Genomic DNA, 21532 nt, shown 5'->3' on the forward strand with positions numbered 1-21532 from the left:
AAATATAAAAATGTAATAATTAAATAAAAAATGAAAAATGATAAACATATTTTTTATACAAGAAGTATCTTTAAATATAAAAATGAAATAATAAAATAAAAAATTGAAAAAATAAAAACATATTAAAAAATGTAATAAAACATATAAAAAATTAAGAATGTAAAAAAAATTTATAAAAGAAGCTTCCTAATGTAATTCTTAAAATCTAAAAATGTCAAAAATATTTTTATGCAAGAGGCTTCTTAAAAAGTTTCTTAAAATATTAAAATGTAATAATACAATTTAAAACAAAAAATAATTAAAAGTATTTAAAAATTAAAAACGGAATACATTTACATGTTTGCGTAACAATGTGATAAAAGGTAGATTTTACGCAAACAAACAAAAAAATTAGCGTTTCTAAGTAAAAATACACAAAACAGCTGAATCAGCAGCGTAAGCCCCGCCCACTACGCTTCTTTTTGTTGCGTAATAAAACACACAAATCTACCTTCATCGCCCTCGAGCCGGCAAACACTCTGTGGATTATCTACAAGTCACGCTCGTCCTCTAGACTCGTTTACGGGAAGTGTGTCTCCAGTGTGTGTGTGTGTATATGTGTGTGTGTGTGTTTACCTGAAAGTTGGTCTTTTCCAGTGACGCTCCGGCCTTCACCAGCAACCGACACACGGCGTGCTGCTTCTGTGAGACTGCTTTGTGCAAGGCAGTGTCCCCTCTATACACACACACACACACACACACACGATCAGATCAGATCAGATCAGCTCAGCGAGCGTGCTCATTACAGGTTCAGATTGCTGTTAAACTGACAGAAAGGAGATAAAGGAGATTTATCACGCTATCAATGCAGGTGACTTCAACAATAATCTAATAACAAGTATATATATATAAATAAATAAATATGTTTAGCCCTTCAGAGAATAACAGAAACAACAGTGGTCAACATACTTCTCTCTGTCGGTCAGATCCAGAAGCACCTTCGAACCTGAAGAGGGAAAAACAAGGAAAACTCAAATCAGGTTTTTTCAGTATTTTATTTTTTTCAAGAAACAATGATTAATGAATAATACACTAAGAGACCACGTACCGCCCCTTTAAGGCCTCCACACACACACACACACACACTCACACTCACGCACACGCACACGCACGCACACACACTCACCCTGCTGCAGGATGAAGCCCACCAGCTCGGCGTGTCCGTTCTGGGCGGCGATGTGCAGCGCCGAGCAGCCGCGGGAGTCTCTGACCAGCAGGCTGACGCCACGCCGCACGCACTCCGACAGCTGGAGGGGGGGAGGGGAGGAGAGGGGGGGCGGGGCAATTGTTGTGATTTCTTTTTTTATTTTTCCACGTACATTCTTTCATTCGTTTAGAACAGGGGTTCCCAAACTTTTTAGGCCACGCACCCCCTTCTACATCCCGACCGGGTTCACGCACCCCCAATCCCCCACACTTTTTCTTTTTTTTTGCTCCGAGAAGAGTTGTTGACGGGGGGGGGGGGGTGCTCACCTGTGTGCGCGAATGTGTCAGCGCGTAACACGGCAGAGCGATGCGCGTTATGGGAGCGGCGGCGCTGGGCTTAGCCCAGAGGAGTGAAGCAGCGAAATGTGTAGACATAGAAACACTCTCAGACAGCAGCTTGCTGTTACGTGCGCCTGCTGCCAGTCTGACTCCGCTGCTTTGGGTGAATGACGTCACGTGCGACCTGGAGGTGTGAATCACTTGTGTGCCAAATCTTTTTTTTTTTTTAAATTAGCCTAGGGACGCCACTGAGTCTCACGCTCAATGCGTGACACTTGAGAGCCCTGAGAATGTTTAATATTAATTATTACACTATTAGACCGCCATTACATTTTTCCTCTCGCGCACCCCCTAGAGACACCACACTTTGGGAATCCCTGGTTTAGAATAAAGACAAATACAAAAATGTCAAACAAACATTATTTAAAAAAAAATATATATATATATATATATTATTATCTTTTACTTTGTATACTCGCCCTGAATCTATATTTGCATTTCCCTGAAAACACAAATCCGGCCCCTGAGTATTTGACTCTTTATAATAATAACACTTTTTTTGTTGTGATTTGTGATTATATTAAAATGGAAAAAAAGATCTTTTAAAGTGCATCCAGGAACATAAGGAGTCGCTCTGGGAATCCACAGATCTAACAAAACGAGAGAGAGGGAGAGAGAGAACCGGTTGAACCGGCGTGATCTTTACCATGGACAGGTCTCCTGTGCCGGCCGCCGTCAGCAGAGCTGGAGACACGCAGACACACAAAGAGATTAAAGCAGGTCAGATCTTATCCTCTTCTTCATCTTCCTCTTTTTTAATGAAGACTTTTTTGACGGTGTTATGGATGCGTTCAAAACAATCACAAACATGAGCTCTGTGATCCTCACGGGACCCTCATGAGACATTTAGCCCCCAAAACATGAAGCCAGAGCGACGGCGTGCGGAGCGTCAGGTCTGGACCCGAACATGCCGGGACACGCGAGCGCGAGGAACAACCGGTTGCCATAGCAACGGGAGATTCCCAGGAGTCACGGGGACTTTGCTCCGAAAGGGAAAAGCCCGCGGACGTCGTGTCCGCGCTGCACTCGTCACGCCGGGCGGGTCGAGGGACTCACAGCTGCTCAGAAAAACATCTGCAAAGCCCTCAACTGTTCCTCCAGGTGGAGGCGCGGCCTTTGACCCCTTAAGTCTGGGTGACAATGCCATGTTTGACTTGGAGCTACGGAAATAAAATAAAAAAATTAAAATAAATGGAGCGTGTTTTCTGTGTGCGTCTTATGAACGAGGAAATGAAGACTGTGAGATTCTAAAGCGGTGAAGCAAACCTGTTTGTGTACATTAGCAAAGTGTGTGTGTGTGTGTCATACCTGCAAACTCATGAGGGGTGAAAAAGGTGACAACGGGGGGGGGGGGGGGTGCAGGTGACTTTTTTGTTGTTGTTGTCACCACACCACATCCACGTTGTTTGAAGCCTCAAAGCTTTTAGAACCACAACTACAGTCATTTTATTGTTCTGACCACAAATCTAAATAATGATAAACAGTTTAAGACCAAAAGGTTCTCCGCTCTGACTCAGCCCTATAATGATAGTAATAACAAATATACATTGTCATTATATATAATATGGTTAAAGTCATTCATGAACCAACTTCCTTTTTTTGTTGCCTGAACAGTCCTCATGGACTTCTCCCTGAATCTGTTCTGTCTCTACCTGTTTGTCACGATACTCATATGATAATTTCTATATATATTACATACCTGCCATAAATATCATGATACCAGAATTCAATACAATACCATAAAAACAATATGGTACCATAAATACGAGACTGGTATATTTATCTATAATAGTAATAAATAAACCATCTGTATGGTTCACTTTTTACCAACTTTTTCAACACTTAACAAATGACAGTAATATTAGTATTAATACAGCCAGATATGAATGAAACTACATGGTTCCATCATTTTTTATTTTTTTGTATTTATTTATTTAACCAGGAAATGCCTCATTGAGATTAAAAATCTCCTTTACAAGAGTGTCCTGGCCAAGACAGCAGCAGCAGCACGTCACACAAAGTTTATACAATACAACATAAAACATAAAACAGTGACAGACAATATATAAAACGAAAAACTAAATCACAGCATGAATAAAAGCAAAACTAAGTCTCAAGTCAACACAACCCAGCTCACACAGGAGCACATACCGCCGTCATATAAAACATCGACAGCTAGATGAATTTCCCTCCAATATTTTCAATCTATTTTTAAAACACCTAAGGAGACCGGCTCCCGGAGACCCAGGTCTGTCTGCAGCAAATTCCAAGCCGCAAGAGCAGCAAACTTAAAACCTCTTTTCCCCATTTCCAAACGGACGTGAGGGACAGAGAGCAAGAGGAGGCCTTGAGCAGAGGTCACAGAGCGAAGATGGTAGCTTCCAGGGTTTTTCAGCTGAATTAGCGTCCAAAGATACGATGGAAGTACGTGGAGAATAGCTTTATAAATAAGGACATGCCAATGATTTTGTCTCCGGATGGACAGAGGAGTCCAACCAACCCTTGCATACAGGGAGCAATGGTGAGTCAGAGCCTTAAGATTCGTGATGAACCTCAATGCTCCATGGTAGACCGTATCTAAGGAGTGGAGACATTGAGAAGATGCATGCATATATAAGACATCACCATAATCAATCACATGCATAAAAGTAGCAGCAACAAGTCTCTTTTAGCATTGATTATACACTATGAGGCCGTTAGTCTCCGACCAGATGATCCACAGTTCATCAGGATGAGCAGCTGGAGAGTTACACAACTTTACAGACTGAAACATTTCACTTCTGGCATCTTTTTATTTTTTAAGCCGAAGTCTCTAAGGTCCGCTACTTTTCTCGCTGTGAGCTGCGCAGCGCAGTGTGCGCAGACAGCTCGACACGGAGCAGCGCGTGCGCTCTGATCGCTCTCTTAATGAAGTATCGATACTAAAAATATGCTAAATCACATCGTGTTTAACGTACGGGTACTTTGTTAGCATCGCTACACCGTGCAGCGTGACAGCAGCAGATGTAGCGGGCTAACATTCAAGCTAACCTGAACCCCCAAACGATGTCGACATCTGAACGCTGATTGGCCGAGACGCGACACGTCCCATCAAAGATGTTTTATTGCGAAGAGCACCACTTCACACTTTTCTCCGCGTCTCACTGCAATCTCAACGGCAGCGGGCCAGGTGACCCCCCCCCCCCCAAAAAAACAAAAACTCTTTGGATCTCCACGATTCACGTGGATGACCTATTTTGAGTTCAAAACGGTGAATTTCACAGAAAGGTGACAAGTTTGCAGGTATGGTGTGTGTGTGTGTGTGTGTGTTGTACCTTGTTCGTCGGGGGTCAAGGAAACACTGGAAATAAAAAAAAATGACAGAAGGGATTAAAATGTGAATCTTTTAACAGAATAATTGATGAATGTTCATCCCCTCACATGATGATGTCATCACATGATGATGTCATCACGTGATGTCATCGACAGTTATGATATGTTGAATAATCTATTTATTGATCAGCGGAACATTTTACCTTGTTTTTTTCAAATGATACTTTCTGATATTTTAAAGACAAAACAATTAATTAAGAAAATAATCATCAGATTAAATCGATAATAATTCTTTTTTTTTCAGCCCTGAAGGGATTAACATTTCTATTTCTTCTTCACAGTCCATGCAGAAAGAAAATACTCTTTTTCATACCTCTCTCTCTCTATATATATATATATGTATATACAAAAATACAAAATTATAATTCTATCCGCGTACCTGGCCGTCGGCTCCACCACCAGATCGGGCATCGTGGTGGACGACCCCGGGCTCACCGTCGGACCCTCGTGGTCCAGGATGAACACCTCGTCCCGACAGATCTCCGTCACGAAGTGGAGGTGCTCCTACACACACACACACACACACACACACACTCATTGTAGGTCCCCACCGGGACACGAGTCCCCATGGGTCTGTGCGCAGTCAGGTCGGAGTCCCCACCGGCATAGAGGTTCAAGAGCACACACACACATACACACAGCTCCTGCACCGCCACAGCGGCTCCATGAGGTGGCGCTCACCTGAGCTTTGTCGATGCGGTAGAAGCGGTCAGCTGACGTGGCTGCAGAGCAGGAACAGGTCAACAGGAAGTTTAGAGTCACTCTCTTTAGTGAAATATGTTTAATATAAATATTAATGTGCTCCTATCACTCACAATCCAAGAAGCTCCAGCTGGGAGAGAGTCGGCTGGTGGAGCTGGTCCTGGGGCCTCGGCTCTCGTCCTGAGGACGGAGGGGTCAGGAGGTCACAGACACTCTTCATCATCGTCATCGCTTTACCGAAAACAACACGCTCGATGCAGGGAACACGTCACACGGGGGGATGTGGGAAGAAAAGCAGGAAAGATGAAATCCAGACGGATATTATTACGTTTTTTTATTTATTGCGCAATCGGCAGCAAGGCGGGAGACAACCGGGACGATGAGGGAAAGTTTAGCGTGGTTTAAACTTATGAATATGATTATGATATTACTGTGTGCAGAAACGGGCGGGAGGGTTTGACTCAACACGGGTGTCAGTCTGTAAAAACCTGCTTTTTGTTCGTTTTGAAGGCGAATTCCTCATTTAAAAAGGTATATTTTCATTCTTTTATGGAAGTGCGAACAGAATATCATAACTGTGGCACATATTTTAACTACTGGAAAAAGGATTTTTAAATGATGTAAGAAATGACTTTTTCCTGCAGAAAGACACCCAGAAGTGATATACCTGGTAGTGCACTCTGTGGCCAGCAGAGGGCGCCTGGTGTAAGTCCTACAAGCAGAGGTCAGGGGTCAAGGTTAACAAACAGCCAAAAGCATCGACGCCCCAACACGTCCACGGACGAGAGGGACGCGCCGATGAAGAGGACGCTCGTCCGTCTACGTGTAAAGCGTCGTGAAGACATGAGGAAGGAAGAGAAGAGAATTGAGATGATGAAGAGGGCCGTGACGAAGATACAACAAGGGGGAGGGGCTTGCCTCTTGTAATCGGTCAATGTAGAGTCTGCATGTCTCCAGGTCACAGTCGCCCCTCACCACCACGATGCCCACAGGGCTGGCTGCAACGCACACACACACACACACACACACACACACACACACACTTTAGCCTGTTATGCATGGGGAAAGGAGGTTAAACCTGGATTAGCTCGTTTTGGGGCTTCATTCATTGACATTTAATCTTTTATTTATTTCCATTTTGTGTGTCTCATGTCATCATCGGGCTCCTCGGCTGCTCATCGCTCCGCTACGTCCACCAGCCGGTCTTCAAACCTTCATTCTTACACGCACACACACACACGTACACACACATGTGACATTTGACCTCTGGGTTTGACCTTAACCTGAGCATCTAGGAGCAGCAGTGACCTCTTCAACAGCCTCTTCCTGAAGGTTTGTGGAGTTTTTTAAACACGTCAGCCGGACATCAGACTTTAGCGACACACACACACACACACACACTCACAGATGTCCCGGAGCCGCTCCTTGTCGTACTGCAGCCGGTCGTACTCGTGGAGGCCGATCCGATTCACTCGGAGACGCAGACGATCTGGAACTGCGTGAGGACTGGAACAAAAAACAATGTACACACACACACACACACACACACACACACACACACACACACACACACACACGATTCAGACAATGATAAGGACACAGGTATGTACACACACACACACACACTCATCTCAACCCAGATTTGGCAGCTTTTCTGTCTTGTTTTTCTAACTGAGCTGAGATTATTGTCGCCCATCGGCGAGACTCACAGGCTCAACGTCTGACCTGCGGAAGGTACACAGAGGTGTCACAAGAAAGGACATGCACTTCTGTTCTGTGTGTGTGTGTGTGTGTGGGTGGGGGGGGGTGCAGGAGTCATGAGCTCAGGTTGAAGGTTAAAGGTCAAAGGACGACAGCGGGAAGGACATCAAGACAAGAGGCGGACGCACGTTTAGAGGAGAGACATTCAGCATGCGGCCTCTCTCTCTCTCTATGCCTCTCTCTCTCTCTCTCTATGCCTCTCTCTCTCTCTCTCTCTCTATGCCTCTCTCTCTTTCTCTATGCCTCTCTCTATGACTCTCTCTTTCTCTCTCTCTCTCTCACTCTCTCTATGCCTCTCTCACCCTCTCTCTCTCTATGCCTCTCTCTCTATAAATGCCTCTCTATATATATACGTCTCTCTCTCTCTCTATGCCTCTCTCTTTCTCTCTCTCTCTCTCTCTCTCTCTCTATGCCTCTCTCACCCTCTCTCTCTCTATATATACCTCTCTCTATAAATGCCTCTCTCTCTATAAATGCCTCTCTCTATACCTCTCTCTCTATGCCTTATGCCTCTCTCTATAAATGCCTCTCTCTATACCTCTCTCTCTATGCCTCTCTCTCTATATGTCTCTCTCTCTATAAATGCCTCTCTCTATACCTCTCTCTCTATGTCTCTCTCTCTATAAATGCCTCTCTCTATACCTCTCTCTCTATGCCTCTCTCTCTATAAATGCCTCTCTATACCTCTCTCTATGCCTCTCTCTATAAATGCCTCTCTCTATACCTCTCTCTATGCCTCTCTCTCTATAAATGCCTCTCTCTATACCTCTCTCTCTATGCCTCTCTCTCTATAAATGCCTCTCTCTATACCTCTCTCTCTATGCCTCTCTCTCTATAAATGCCTCTCTCTATACCTCTCTCTCTATGCCTCTCTCTCTATATGTCTCTCTCTCTATAAATGCCTCTCTCTATACCTCTCTCTCTCTATGCCTCTCTCTCTATAAATGCCTCTCTCTATACCTCTCTCTCTCTATGCCTCTCTCTCTCCAACAGGGACACATTCACCTTTAAAGTTAATTCGTTCATGTCGGTTGAACATTTCTTCTTTCATATTTGACTAAATGTGAAGAGAAAATAAATATGAGGAATGTTCATGAAGTCATCGAGACGGAAAAGAAAAAAACCTTCAGGTTATTGAAACAAGATGGAGACACACACACATGACACACACATGACACACACACATCATAGTACACACACATATGGCACACACATATAATGACACACACATATGACACATATATAAGTCACACACACATATCATGACACACACACACATATTACACAAACACATATGATACACACACACATATCATGACACACACACACATATCATGACACACACACATATCATGACACACACACATATCATGCATCGTATCAGTGGAGGAAATATTGGTTGAACCCAAACAGACAAACGTTGACAACAAGCCTCTCGGTCACACACACACACACACACACACACACACACACACACACACACACACACACAAACACACACACAAAAAACACACACACACACACAGTGACAGAGGGCTCAGGTACTTACACAGAGAAGGAGTCGGGGGGAGCAGAGAGGCGGCGCAGATCAGCTGCACACACCTTCTGAATACTACACGCACACACACACACATAGAAGAGAGGAGAGGAGGAACGTGAGGAGGTGAGGGGATGAAGAAGAGGTGAGGAGGAACGTATGGAGGAAAGAAAGTAAGGAGAGGAGAGGAGGAACATATGGTGGGGAGGAGAGGAGGTGAGGAGAGGGGGAGAGTCGAGGAAGAGAAGAGGAGGGGAGGGGAGGAAGAGGGGAAAGAAGGAGGAGACAACGAGAGAGGAAGACGAGGTGAGGAGATCAGAGGAAGAGAGGATGAGAGGAGGAAGAGAAGAGGTGGGGAGGAGGCGAGAAGAGGAAGAGAGAAGGAGGAGAGGTGAGGAGAAAACGAGAGGAAGAAGAGAGAGGGCGAGTCAAGGAGATGAGGAGGAAGGATGGAGGAAAGAAAGTAAGGGGAGGAGGAACATATGGTGGAGAGGAAAGGAGGTGAGGAGAGGATGAGGGGAGAGAAGGAGGAGACAAGGAGAGAGGAAGCCGAGGTGAGGAGAGCAGAGGAAGAGAAGAAGTGGGGAGGAGGCGAGAAGAGGAAGAGAGTGGGCGATTCAAGGAGAGCAGGAGAGAAGGATGAGAGGAGGCGAGGAGAGGATGAGTGTGAAAAGAGGAGAAGGAAACAGGGGATGAGATAATGAAACATTACGAAAGAGGGAGGAGACCAAAAGTAGGGCAGAAAGAAATGAAACGAAAGAATAAATAATCAAAGAGACGAAGAAGAGCTCAGAGGTCAGAGGTCAGACATCGATACACAGAGCAGCAGTACATGAAGCAGAGACAGTAGTTACCGTAGCAACGACAAAGTGTTGTTGTTTACTGTAGCTGCTAGGTACAAAGAAAGTAGACCCACATGTATAAACACAGATATACACACATGAAGAAGAATTAGTGCTTCGGGGAATGGAGGCGTGTTAGTAGCCAGACGGCGACCAGTGGAATGTAACCCCGCCTCTTAAAGGGCCGGCGCGTTTAGAAAAGGGAGGAGGGAGTGGCGGATCTATAACATCAGATAGATGTCGTTGAATCTCTTTACGAGATCACCACACGGTATGAACGTGTCGGCGTGTCTCCCCGGTGCTCGTGATTAAATTGACCCCCCCCCCCTCTCTCTCTATCCCCCCTCCCCCCCTCCCTCTTTGGTTTTGGCGGTTTGGGAGGTGTGGGTGAATGTCAGCTTCCACTTAACAGATCGTATGACTCATCCAGTGCAACACGGGCTCTTACAACACCGCTGGTCTAGTGTGTGTGTGTGTGTGTGTGTGTGTGTGTGCGTGTGTGAGGGTGTGTGTGTGTGTGTGAGGGTGTGTGTGTGTTTGTGAGGGTGTGTGTGTGTGTGTGAGGGTGTGTGTGTGTTTGTGACTCACTCGTTGAGCAAGGGCACAGAGGTGCGTCTCTTGCTCTTCTGGACCATGTTGGCCTGATTTCGGAGGGAGATGCGGAGGGTCGAGGGCGCCAGTCGACACGGCTCGCCGTCCACCTGCACACACACACACACACACACACACACACACACACTCATTGTTAGGTCATTTCTATCATCAGTGCTGATAATAAGCTTTAACAGAGAAAGAAAAGGTAAAAACATGATCAGGAAAAATCATTTAAAAAAGGTATAAAGTAACTTTTCTGCATTAAAATGTCTAAACATGAAGATGTTGTGTATTTTGTTGAGTTGTGTACTTAATAAGACTTTATTTGAGTTTGGAAGCAGTCAAAACACACACTAATTTTGTTTTTAATATGAGTGTTTTTTGCACATGTTACACCTGATGAAGACTTTGTAAAGTCTTAACCGTGTTATTATTCTGCTCATCTCGCGTTGCTTTATTCTGAAAATATTAACTAATAACGTAAATAAGTCCACTCACCTGAACAGGTACGGTCTTGAAGGTCGTGAGGACGACTTCTCTGCACTGGTGCAACCGCTCTCCGTGACCGCCGACCTGCAGCGCCGCCTGGTGGACAGAGGGGGGCATTTACACTGTTTCTATTCCCTCGTCACCTTCCCTTCTTCCGTTTCTCTCCTCTCTCCTTGTCCGCTTGTTCCCTCGTTCCCTCACCAGCGAGGCCATGGTGAAGCCGATGACTTCGATGCAGCCGTCGTCGTGGCGCTGCGGTTCAAAGTCCCGGTGGTCGCCCGTGTTCCCCCACGGCATCGTGCCCGCACAGTACCTGCAGCAACGCCATATTTAAATATTTAACATATTATATTTATTATAAATAAATCCTTTTCAGCCACAAAGGTCACAGGTGTCGATGTGTTTTTCTTTATCTGGACGTTAACCTCCTGTTCCTGCTCTACGGAGGCACCGACCGACTTAAAGGGAATTCAGATTTCATATTTAATCATAAAAAAAGACTGCTTTATTAAAAAGAAGGGAAGAAGAACAGCATTACCACAGGTCAAAACATGAAATGATGTTTGTTTATATGTAATTGTCCTTCTCTGAACATTAAATATGATTTATTATTATTTTTTAAAGTATGTATGTATTCTTTTGTATTATTTTAACAGATATTTCCATTGTTTTTCATCTTTCATTTTAATTAATTTTTTTATTAATTCTTTTCTTCCCCATCTAGCAGAAAACACTGAAGAATTATAAAAGGGTACATTTTTGGGGGTGAACATTATCCCAATAAAGAAGTTGTTTACCTCTATGGGAATCATGCAGTATGGAGGGAGCATTATAATCACATTATACATATTTTATTTTAAAGATTCTGAACATTATTTTGTCCTTTAAAAAAATGTACACTACCGTTCAAAAGTTTGGGGTCACTTAGAAATGTCTTTATTTTTCAAAGAAAAGCACTGTTTTTTCAATAAAGATAACATTAATCAAAAATACACTCTATACATTGTTAATGTGGTAAATGACTATTCTAGGTGGAAACGTCTGGTTTCTAATGAAATATCTCCAGAGGTGTATAGAGGCCCATTTCCATCAACTATCACTCCAGTGTTCTAATGGTACATTGTGTTTGCTAATCGCCTTAGAAGACTAATGGATGATTAGAAAACCCTTGTGCAATTATGTTAGCACAGCTGAAAACTGTTTTGCTGATGAGAGAAGCTATAAAACTGGCCTTCCTTTGAGCTAGTTGATTATCTGGAGCATCACATTTGTGGGTTTGATAAGACTCTCAAAATGGCCAGAAAAAAAGAACTTTCCTGTGAAACTCGCCAGTCTATTGTGGGGGATATGGCGACGCCGTGGATGGCTGTGTAGTAGGTGCCCCGATTTTGTAGTAGTTTTTGTTATTTATTCTTCTTTTTCAACTCTTACTGGACGTCGCCAGGAACAGTAGCGCGCTAAACTATTCCCGGCTAATTTTAGGCGCGGCCGCGGCCGAGGGCCCGACGGAGGGGAAGCGTGCTGGCGTTGGCCAATCGACCCACTATGGACAATAAGCTATGCACGGCTACAGCTCGATTCAATTCCACCCTAATGCTCATGTGTCGACCATTTCTGGCTACCGGGGAGTTTCAGCAGTCACCGTAATTGCTGCTGTATTCATTCCTCTAACTGCTGGACAGGGGGAGGTTCTCGACCACACTCCCTTCCGGATGGATACAAAACCTCCCTCCGCCCACCGTTAACCGTTCGGACCACCGCCATCAACTACTCCCCGCCTCTACAGGCAGAGGCAGCAACCAATCGCTGTGAAGGAAGTGCAACGCTGGTCACCAATATCGGATCTATGCACAGGACCAGGGTCGCGTGGACACAAACACGTCGTGAGTACGTCTCCGCTGCACTCCGCGCGCGAACAACACCCGCTTTGACGGAATATGGCGGAATACAAAAAGCGCCGCCCACCTCCGAAGAGACCATCGGCTCTGCCATCGGGGAGTTCATGCTCGGTTCGACGTGAGCACGGCAGCCCGAGGCAAGCGCCCGAGGAGACCAGCCTGCTGCTCATCTCAGAGGCTGACGTGCGGGTGGACATCCCCTGTCCCAGGCTGTTGTTCCTGAGAGCTTCAAGATGTCCACCATTGTGCCTGTCCCCAAACACCCCAAGGTAACCTGCCTGAATGACTGGAGACCAAACAGATCCACCGACGACGCACTGCCATGGCACTTTCACACCGCCTCCACCTGGAGGGAGGAACTGTTGTGTGCGAATGCTGGTTGTGGACTACAGCTCAGCGTTCAACACTATTGTTCCCGCCAAGCCGACACAAGCTCAGAGGTTGCAGCTGGATACTGGACTTCCTGTCGGGCCGCCAGGTGGTGAGGATGGGCGGTACCACCTCAGAGCTGACCTCTCAGGGAGCCCCTCATGTTGGGGCTGATCACCGGCAACTCTAAGACAGCCTATAGGGAGGAGGTTGGATCACTGGTACAGTGGTGCCAGGAGAACAGCCTCCCATCTCCATAGACGGAGTTGCAGTAGAGAGGGTCAGCAGTTCAGTCTTCGGCGTGCATCTCCGAGGACCTCACGACACCACTCACGTGGTGAAAAGGCCCAACAACGCCTGTATTTAATTCAACATGGCCCCCCATCCTCAGAACATTCTACACCAGTACAGTGTTCTGACAGGTTGCATCACCTCCATCCTGGACATATACACTGTTGCGCGCGGCCAAACCCGGATGATGAAAGACAATAACCACCCGGCCACAAACTGTATCAAGTGCCGCACAAACGAACGGACAGCAGAACATATTCTGTGAATATCTATTATATATATATTGTATATATATATTGTATGTATATACATATATATATATATAGTCTCAAAAAGTGTATATTTTATTACATTGTTTTATATATATATATTGCCATGATGTATATTCTATTACATTGTTTTATATATATATTGTTAATACTTTCTTCTTTTTTTTGTGTGGATATTGTATAGTTTATTCTCATTCTTATTCTTTTTTTAGTCTGCTACTGCGGATGTGACAATAAAAACTTGAAACTTGAAACTTGAAACTTGTTCTTAGAAATGAAGGCTATTCCATGCGAGAAATTGCAAAGAAACTGAAAATTTCCTACAGCGGTGTGTACTACTCCCTTCAGAGAACAGCACAAACGGGCTCTAACCAGAGCAGAAAGAGAAGTGGGAGGCCCCGGTGCACAACTCAGCAAGAAGACAAGTACATTAGAGTCTCTAGTTTGAGAAATAGACGCCTCACAGGTCCTCAACTGGCAGCTTCTTTAAATGGTACCCATAAACGCCAGTGCCAACACCGACAGTGAAGATGCGACTCCGGGATGCTGGCCTTCTAGGCAGAGTGGCAAAGAAAAGGCCATATCTGAGACTGGCCAATAAAAGCTAATGATTGGTATGGGCAAAGAACACAGGCATTGGACAGAGGAAGATTGGAAAAAGGTGTTCTGGACAGATGAATCCAAGTTTGAGGTGTTTGGATCACACAGAAGAACATTTGTGAGACGCAGAACAGGTGAAAAGATGCTGGAAGAGTGCCTGACACCATCTGTCAAGCATGGTGGAGGTCATGTGATGGTCTGGGGCTGCTTTGGTGCTGGGAAAGTGGGAGATTTGTACCAGGTCAAAGGGATTTTAAATAAGGAAGGCTATCACTCCATTTTGCAACGCCATGCCATACCCTGTGGGAAGCGCTTGATTGGAGCCAATGTCCTCCTCCAACAGGACAATGACCCAAAGCACACCTCCACATTGTGCAAGAACTATTGAGGGAAGAAGCAGGCAGCTGGTATGCTGTCTGTAATGGAGTGGCCAGCACAGTCACCAGATCTCAACCCCATTGAGCTGTTGTGGGAGCAGCTTGACCGTATGGTCCGCAAGAAGTGCCCATCAAGCCAATCCAACTTGTGGAGGTGCTTCAGGAAGCGTGGGGTGACATTTCAACAGATTACCTCAACAAATTAACAGCTAGAATGACAAAGGTCTGCAATGCTGGAATTGCTGCAAAAGGAGCATTCTTTGACGAAAGCAAAGTTTGAAGAAAAAAATTAATACTTCAAATACAAATCATTATTTCTTACCTTGTCAATGTCTTGACTATATTTTCTATACATTTTGCAACTCATTTGATAAATAAAAGTGTGAGTTTTCATGGAAAACACGAAATTGTCTGGGTGATCCCAAACTTTTGAACGGTAGTGTGTATATATATATATATATATATATATATATATAATCTTTCATTTTTTCAACTTTTATCTTCAACCACCGACCTGGGAATGTTTAGAAACACAATGCACTGGAACTTCAGCTCCTGGATCTTAGGAGTCAGATCGGTGCCGTCGCACTGAGGGAGACGAGACAGTCAGTTACCATCTGTAGTTTATCATCTGTAGTTTATAGACAGTCAGTTATCATCTGTAGTTCAGAGACAGTCAGTTACCATCTGTAGTTTATCATCTGTAGTTCAGAGACAGTCAGTTACCATCTGTAGTTTATCATCTGTAGTTTATAGACAGTCAGTTATCATCTGTAGTTCATAGACAGTCAGTTACCATCTGTAGTTTATCATCTGTAGTTTATAGACAGTCAGTTATCATCTGAATCATTGTATTTAAATTTGTGACATTTTTCTTTTTGAGTTTGCGATGGTCGTTTTGTTTTGCTGAAGGACACTTCAGAGAGGAGTTGAAGGACTTTTAAATCACACGGCCGACCTGCTGCCTCGGCATGTCGACACGGAAAACGATACAGAGAGAGAGAGAGGAAGAGAGAGAGAGAGAGAGAATGTGTGTTAATACTCACCACCACTCTGACGTGCTTGGACAAATCCCTCGAGCTTCTCTGGAGGAAATCTGAGAACGCAGCCTGCACACACATACACACACACACACCCACACAGGCACAGACACGCATGCACACACACACACACACACACACACACACACACACACACACACACACACACGCACACAAACAGAAGAGCAAACCCAATCAAACAGAATTACAGTTCATGACATCCCCTCATTAAAGAGAGAACTCCCCTCCGCGCCTCTCATCCCTCGTTCTTTACAGAACACTTGAATAGAATCATTTATCGCCCTCAAGCCTCGGATTTGAAATCAGACGAATTCAGAACTAAAATGAAGAAGAAGCTGGAAGACGATAAACTTCAGGACTCAATCCGTGTGATCATAAAGCATGAGGGTGTGTTCACTGCAGGTGGGATGCAGATGGTGAGCCCTCTTCCTATTGGCTGTAGCACCACAGGTTCTTCTGGCTGACGCCAGGACTTAGACACACCCTGATGGAACCCCCTCATCCCCCTTCCTTCCCCATTTCCTTCCCCCTCATCCCCCTTCGTTCATTCTCAATCCCTTTCCTTCCACCCTTCCTTCCCCCCTTGTTCTCCTTCCTTCCTTCCCCCTCCCTCATCCCCCTTCCTTACTTCCCCCTCACTCCCCTTACTTCCCCCTCATTGCCCTTCATTCCCCTTCTTCCCACTCAGCCATGTTTCCTTCCCCATCATTCCCCTTCCTCCCCCTCATCCCCTTTCCTCCCCCTTCCTTCCCCCTCATTCCCCTTACTTCCCACTTTCCTTCCCCCTTCCTTCCCCCTTTCCTTCCCCCTCATCCCCCTTCCTTCCCCCTTATCCCCCTTCTTTCCTTCCCCCCTCATCCCCTTTCCTTCACCTTCATCCCCCTTCCTCCCCTTTCCTTCCCCCTCATCCCCCTTCCTTCCTCCTTATGCCCCCTCATTCCCCTTCTTTCCCACTTTCCTTCCCCCTCATCCCCTTTCCTTCCCTTTCTTTCTCCCTCATACCTCTTTCTGCCCCCTTTCCTTCCCCCTCATCCCCCTTCCTTCCCCCTTTCCTTCCCCTCCTTCCCCCTCAGCCATGTTTCCTTCCATGCGTCTCCTTCACTCACTCCTGCGTAGAACATCTTGTTGCGGAAGCGACTGTTGAACTTTTCGGGATTGGCTTCTGGAAAACACAAAACGAGAGGCGGAGAATGAAATATTAAAAGATCTTCCAGCGCGGAGGAACGCGGGAGCGAGTCCCAATGTGTGCTTTTAAAATATTTGATTGCTTCTTTAAATATTTGATTTGCATTGTGCTCGTCTCTTCGAGCGGAGCGCGATGCATTAACGACTTAATGGAATATAAATAGAGTTAATGCGGGATGAGAGGCGAACGCGTTCACGCGGACGTCACTGACCTCTGGACTCGTGGAACTCCAGCGTGACGTGAGCGTCGAAGCCGAGGCTGAAGTAGTTGTTGAACACGTTCAGAGGCAGCTGAGGACGGAGAGCACTGAGAGTGAGTGAGTGTGTGTGTGTGTGTGTGTGTGTGAGTATTACTCGGTTGAGCCACTGAGGGCTCGTGGTGCTGATGTGAGGTCGTGTGAGGTACGGAGACGCAGTCAGCGCTTTGCTAACGGGAGATGGCGTCGGATAAAAGACGCCGAAGAACCAAAAACGCATTATTGTAATCTGTAGGTAAACATCTCTCGTGTTCCGCGTGGTACGAAGGACTCTGGTTGTCGATGGAGACCGGTGGCTGGAGTTACTCGACTCGAAAAAAAGGTTGTTTGAAGGTTAATTGGTGATATTGAAGATGTAGCGTGCACTTTATGTGTACTAAATGTGTCTAAAATACGTCCACGTTCTCCAAAACTCAAGAAGCTGAAAACACCTTCTTTTTTTTAATGTGAACTGTCCCTTTAAGTCGTTTGTGTGTTCTGTACAACTTTAATCTTTCGAGGAGGAAACGCGCGACCCATTATCTCTGGAGAGATGTTCTGCACACGGAGGATGTAACTTATTCTGACCCTCAAAGAGAAGGTTAACCTTGCAGTCAACACACACACACACAGACACACACACACCTACACACATAAACAGATATACACACACACACACATGTACACACAAAAACACAGACAAACACACACACAGACACGTACACACACAGACACAGACAAACACACACAAACAGATATACACACACACACAGACACACACACACGTACACACATAAACAGATATACACACACACGTACACACAAAAACACAGAGAAACACACACACACACAGACACACAGACACGTACACACAGACAAACACACACAAACAGATATACACACACACACAGACACACACAAACAGATATACAAACACATGTACACGTACACACATACAGACACAGAAAAACACAGACAAACAAACACACACACAGACACAGACAAACAAACAGATACACTTATACACATGACACACACACAGAGACACAGACACAGACACACACACACACACAGCCGACCTTCTGCGTTCCCTCCTCCGGCTCTGCAGTTCCTTTCTCCACCAGCAGGTTCCACCGGTCCAGCTGCACCACGGAGCCGTCCTCCACGTGGCACAGAACCTTGGACACGGGCTCGTCCGTGTAGCCCTGGAGAGAGAGAGAGAGAGAGAGAGAGAGAAAGAGAGAGAGAGTGTGTGTTAACAGAGAGATTGCATGAAAGAACATGTGCAGACAAAAAAGGTACAGATCCGGAACGACTGCGACAGGAAGTGGACCTTAAGGGGATAATATCAAAATATTAATGTTATTATATCAGCTTTTATTAGTATATTCAAAGTTTTGAAAGGCTGTTGGTGGTCGAACAAATACCTGTAAATATAGTTATTAATATAATCATTATTAATATATTCAATTAAAAATAACAATGAAAGACCAAAGAAGGAAGAAAATAGAAAGAAAATAGAAAGAAAGAAGAAGAAACAGGAAGAAAGAGGGGGACGTATGAAAAAGAGAGTGGAGAGGGTAATGATGGTTCCTCTGTGTATCTGTAGAAGCTATCTCTCTAAGACCGAAGGAGAGAGGAGAGAGGAAAGAGGAGAGAGAGGAGAGAGGAAAGCGAGGAGAGAGGAGAGGGAGAGGAGAGAGAGAGGGAGGAAAGAGAGAGAGGAGAGAGTACATAGGAGAGAGGAGAGAGGGAGGAGAGATGGAGGGAGGAAAGAGGAAAGAGAGAGAGGAGAGAGTACATAGGAGAGAGAAGAGAGGAAAGAGGAGAGGACAGAGAGAGACGGTGATGAGTAAATAGCACAGGTAGTCACACCTGACCTCATGCATAAATGAGAGGAGTTTACAGATAACCCCCCCCCCCCACACACACACACACCTCTCTCCTCTCTTTCATCCCTCTATCACTCCGTCTCTCTCTCGTCATGGAGACAGGTCCCTCTAACGGACTCAGCCTTGTCTTTCTTTCATTATTCTCTCCGTCCTCTTTGTCCTCTGCTTTTTATTTCTCTGGACAGGCTCAGGAAATCACACACACACACACACACACACACACAAGCACACTCACTCACACACATACACACACAATCACACTCACTCACACACACACACACACACACACACACAACAGGGTTACTCACACTCACACAGAGAGGTGGGGCAGGTGCAATGGTGAGTAACACGGCTGAGTGTTACAAGGAGGAGAGAAGAAGGGAAGGAAGGAAGGAAGAGGGGAGGAAGGGAAGGAAGGAACAACAAGAAGAGGAATAGAACCGAAAGAAAATGAGAAGAGATGAAAGGTGAAGGAAGCAATGGAATGGAGAGGTAAGAAAGGGGAAGGAAATGGAGGAAGACGGAAGGAAAGGACATTTAAAAGCAAAGGACATGAGAGGTAAGGAGGAGGAAGCACAGAAATAGAAAGAGACGGAAGCAAAGGAAGCAAAGGAAATGAATGGACATTTATAAAACAAAGGAAAGGAGAGGTAAGGAGAAGGAAGCAATGGAATGGGGACGAAAGAAAGGGGAAGAAAAGGGAGGAAGAAGGAAGCAAAGGCAAGGAGAGGAAAGAATTGAAAAGGAATGGAAAGGGAAGATGCAAAGTAAGGAGAAGGAGGCAAAGGAAAGGATACAAAAAGTAATTGAAAAGAGAGGGGATGAAAAGGAAGCAAAGGAAAGGAAAGGACATATAAAAGCCAAGGACATGAGAGGTAAGGAGAAGGAAGCACCGAAATAGAAAGAGACGAAAGCAAAGAAAGGAAAGAAAAGGAATGGACCTTTAAAAAACAAAGGAATGGAGAAGTAATGAGAAGGAAGCACAGGAAAGATAGGGGAAGGAGAAGGAAGCAAAGTAGTGGAGAGTAAAGAAAAGGGAAGGAAAGGATTCAAAGTAAGGAGAAGGAAGCCAAGGAAAGGAGAGAGAAGGTGAAAGAGGAAAGGAAGGAGACGAAGTGGATGAAAGGGATCGAGGAGGGAGCCCAGAGGTCAGACCCTGCCTGCGTGTCTCTGGGGAAACGGAGCTGCACAGGAAGTGCTTCACGAGGACTTCCTGGACGCTTCCCCCCTCAACGCCTCGGCCGCGCCGGCCATTGTTGTGTTTGGACGACAGAAGTCAGAAAGCGGAACGACTGAGCGTCCACGGGGACGTCCGGCCCCCCGCTCACGAGTCAAGGCCGGGGGGGGGCAGGGGGGGGGCACTCACCCCGCCCCAGTTGAGCGTCCTGGCGAGGTCATTTCCTGTTCCCAGAGGAAGCACCGCCACCGGAGGCTGAGGACTCATCTGCAGCTCGTCCAGCGTCGACAGGATCCACCCGACCTGCAGAGACGGGAGGATGAGGCACACCGGAGGAGACATACTTATATTTATATTTATATAAGATATATACTTTATTAATCCCCAAGGGGAAATTAGTTCTCTGCATTTAACCCATCCTTAGTTATGAAGGAGCAGTGGGCTGCAGTGATGCGCCCGGGAAGCAACAGGGGGTTCAGTGCCTTGCTCAAGGACACTTCGACTTGCAACAACTAATGGGGAGAGCCGGGATATAGGTATATATATATATATATGTATATCTACATATATATATATATATATAAATAAATATATAAATATATATACACTACCGTTCAAAAGTTTGGGGTCATCGAGACAATTTCGTGTCTTCCATGAAAACTCACTTATTTATCAAATGAATTGAAAATTGAATAGAAAATATAGTCAAGACATTGACAAGGTTAGAAATAATGATTAATATTTGAAGTATTAATTTTGTTCTTCAAACTTCAAGCTCAAAGGAAGGCCAGTTGTATAGCTTATATCACCAGCATAACTGTTTTCAGCTGTGCTAACATAGTTGCACAAGGGTTTTCTAATCAGATATTAGTCTTCTAAAAAGTTGGATTTTTTTTTTTTTAATCGGTCGGAAAAATATATTATTTTGAAAAAGGACCGGATACACCCGTGTGTCGGTCTGAGCCGCGTTCAGGAGTCTTAAAGTTCGGGTTTATCGCTGCAGGTGAGTCTCATGCGCCGAACCCTCTGCTGGCGGCACATTTCAGTGACAAAGAATCTTAAAACATATTCAACCTGCTCAATGAATTCTGTCACTTCAGGGAAATGACAACTGTTTTCAAGTTGGCCGATAAAGTCGCTGCTGCAGGGCGAGTGAACAGCGGAATATTCTACATGTTTCAGACGTTGACCGGGTGGAAGAGGCTTTTAAAAGAGTTTGAGCGGTATTCCAACCACAAAAGACCCGACTGCAAAAGAATAGACCTGCAACCCATTTGTAAACAAACCCACCCGGTG

At 45.2% G+C, this 21532-nt stretch overlaps 1 protein-coding gene across 10 annotated transcripts in view; it reads right to left on the reverse strand.

Annotated features, from left to right (window-relative positions):
- The window catches only part of dgki (diacylglycerol kinase, iota), a 55868-nt gene that overhangs the window by 2177 nt on the left and 32159 nt on the right, over positions 1-21532 (reverse strand). For 5 of the 10 annotated variants that reach the window (XM_056424760.1, XM_056424766.1, XM_056424759.1 and 2 more), the window contains 21 exons: positions 20426-20539; positions 18247-18372; positions 17144-17222; positions 16853-16908; positions 15732-15794; positions 15200-15273; positions 11083-11194; positions 10891-10977; positions 10387-10499; positions 8969-9031; positions 7064-7164; positions 6577-6656; positions 6326-6370; positions 5772-5838; positions 5638-5678; positions 5336-5460; positions 4899-4924; positions 2231-2268; positions 1166-1286; positions 949-985; positions 616-715 (listed from right to left, as the gene is read on the reverse strand). In XM_056424760.1, the coding sequence (XP_056280735.1) occupies positions 616-715; positions 949-985; positions 1166-1286; positions 2231-2268; positions 4899-4924; positions 5336-5460; positions 5638-5678; positions 5772-5838; positions 6326-6370; positions 6577-6656; positions 7064-7164; positions 8969-9031; positions 10387-10499; positions 10891-10977; positions 11083-11194; positions 15200-15273; positions 15732-15794; positions 16853-16908; positions 17144-17222; positions 18247-18372; positions 20426-20539 (1668 nt within the window). Of the gene's footprint in view, positions 1-615; positions 716-948; positions 986-1165; positions 1287-2230; positions 2269-2973; positions 4162-4898; positions 4925-5335; positions 5461-5637; positions 5679-5771; positions 5839-6325; positions 6371-6576; positions 6657-7063; positions 7165-8968; positions 9032-10386; positions 10500-10890; positions 10978-11082; positions 11195-15199; positions 15274-15731; positions 15795-16852; positions 16909-17143; positions 17223-18246; positions 18373-20425; positions 20540-21532 lie in introns of those variants that run through there. The other 5 variants (XM_056424765.1, XM_056424764.1, XM_056424762.1 and 2 more) reach the window with 4 other exon arrangements.

Source organism: Pseudoliparis swirei, chromosome 10 (assembly GCF_029220125.1).
Source record: "Pseudoliparis swirei isolate HS2019 ecotype Mariana Trench chromosome 10, NWPU_hadal_v1, whole genome shotgun sequence".
Lineage (NCBI taxonomy): Eukaryota > Metazoa > Chordata > Actinopteri > Perciformes > Liparidae > Pseudoliparis > Pseudoliparis swirei.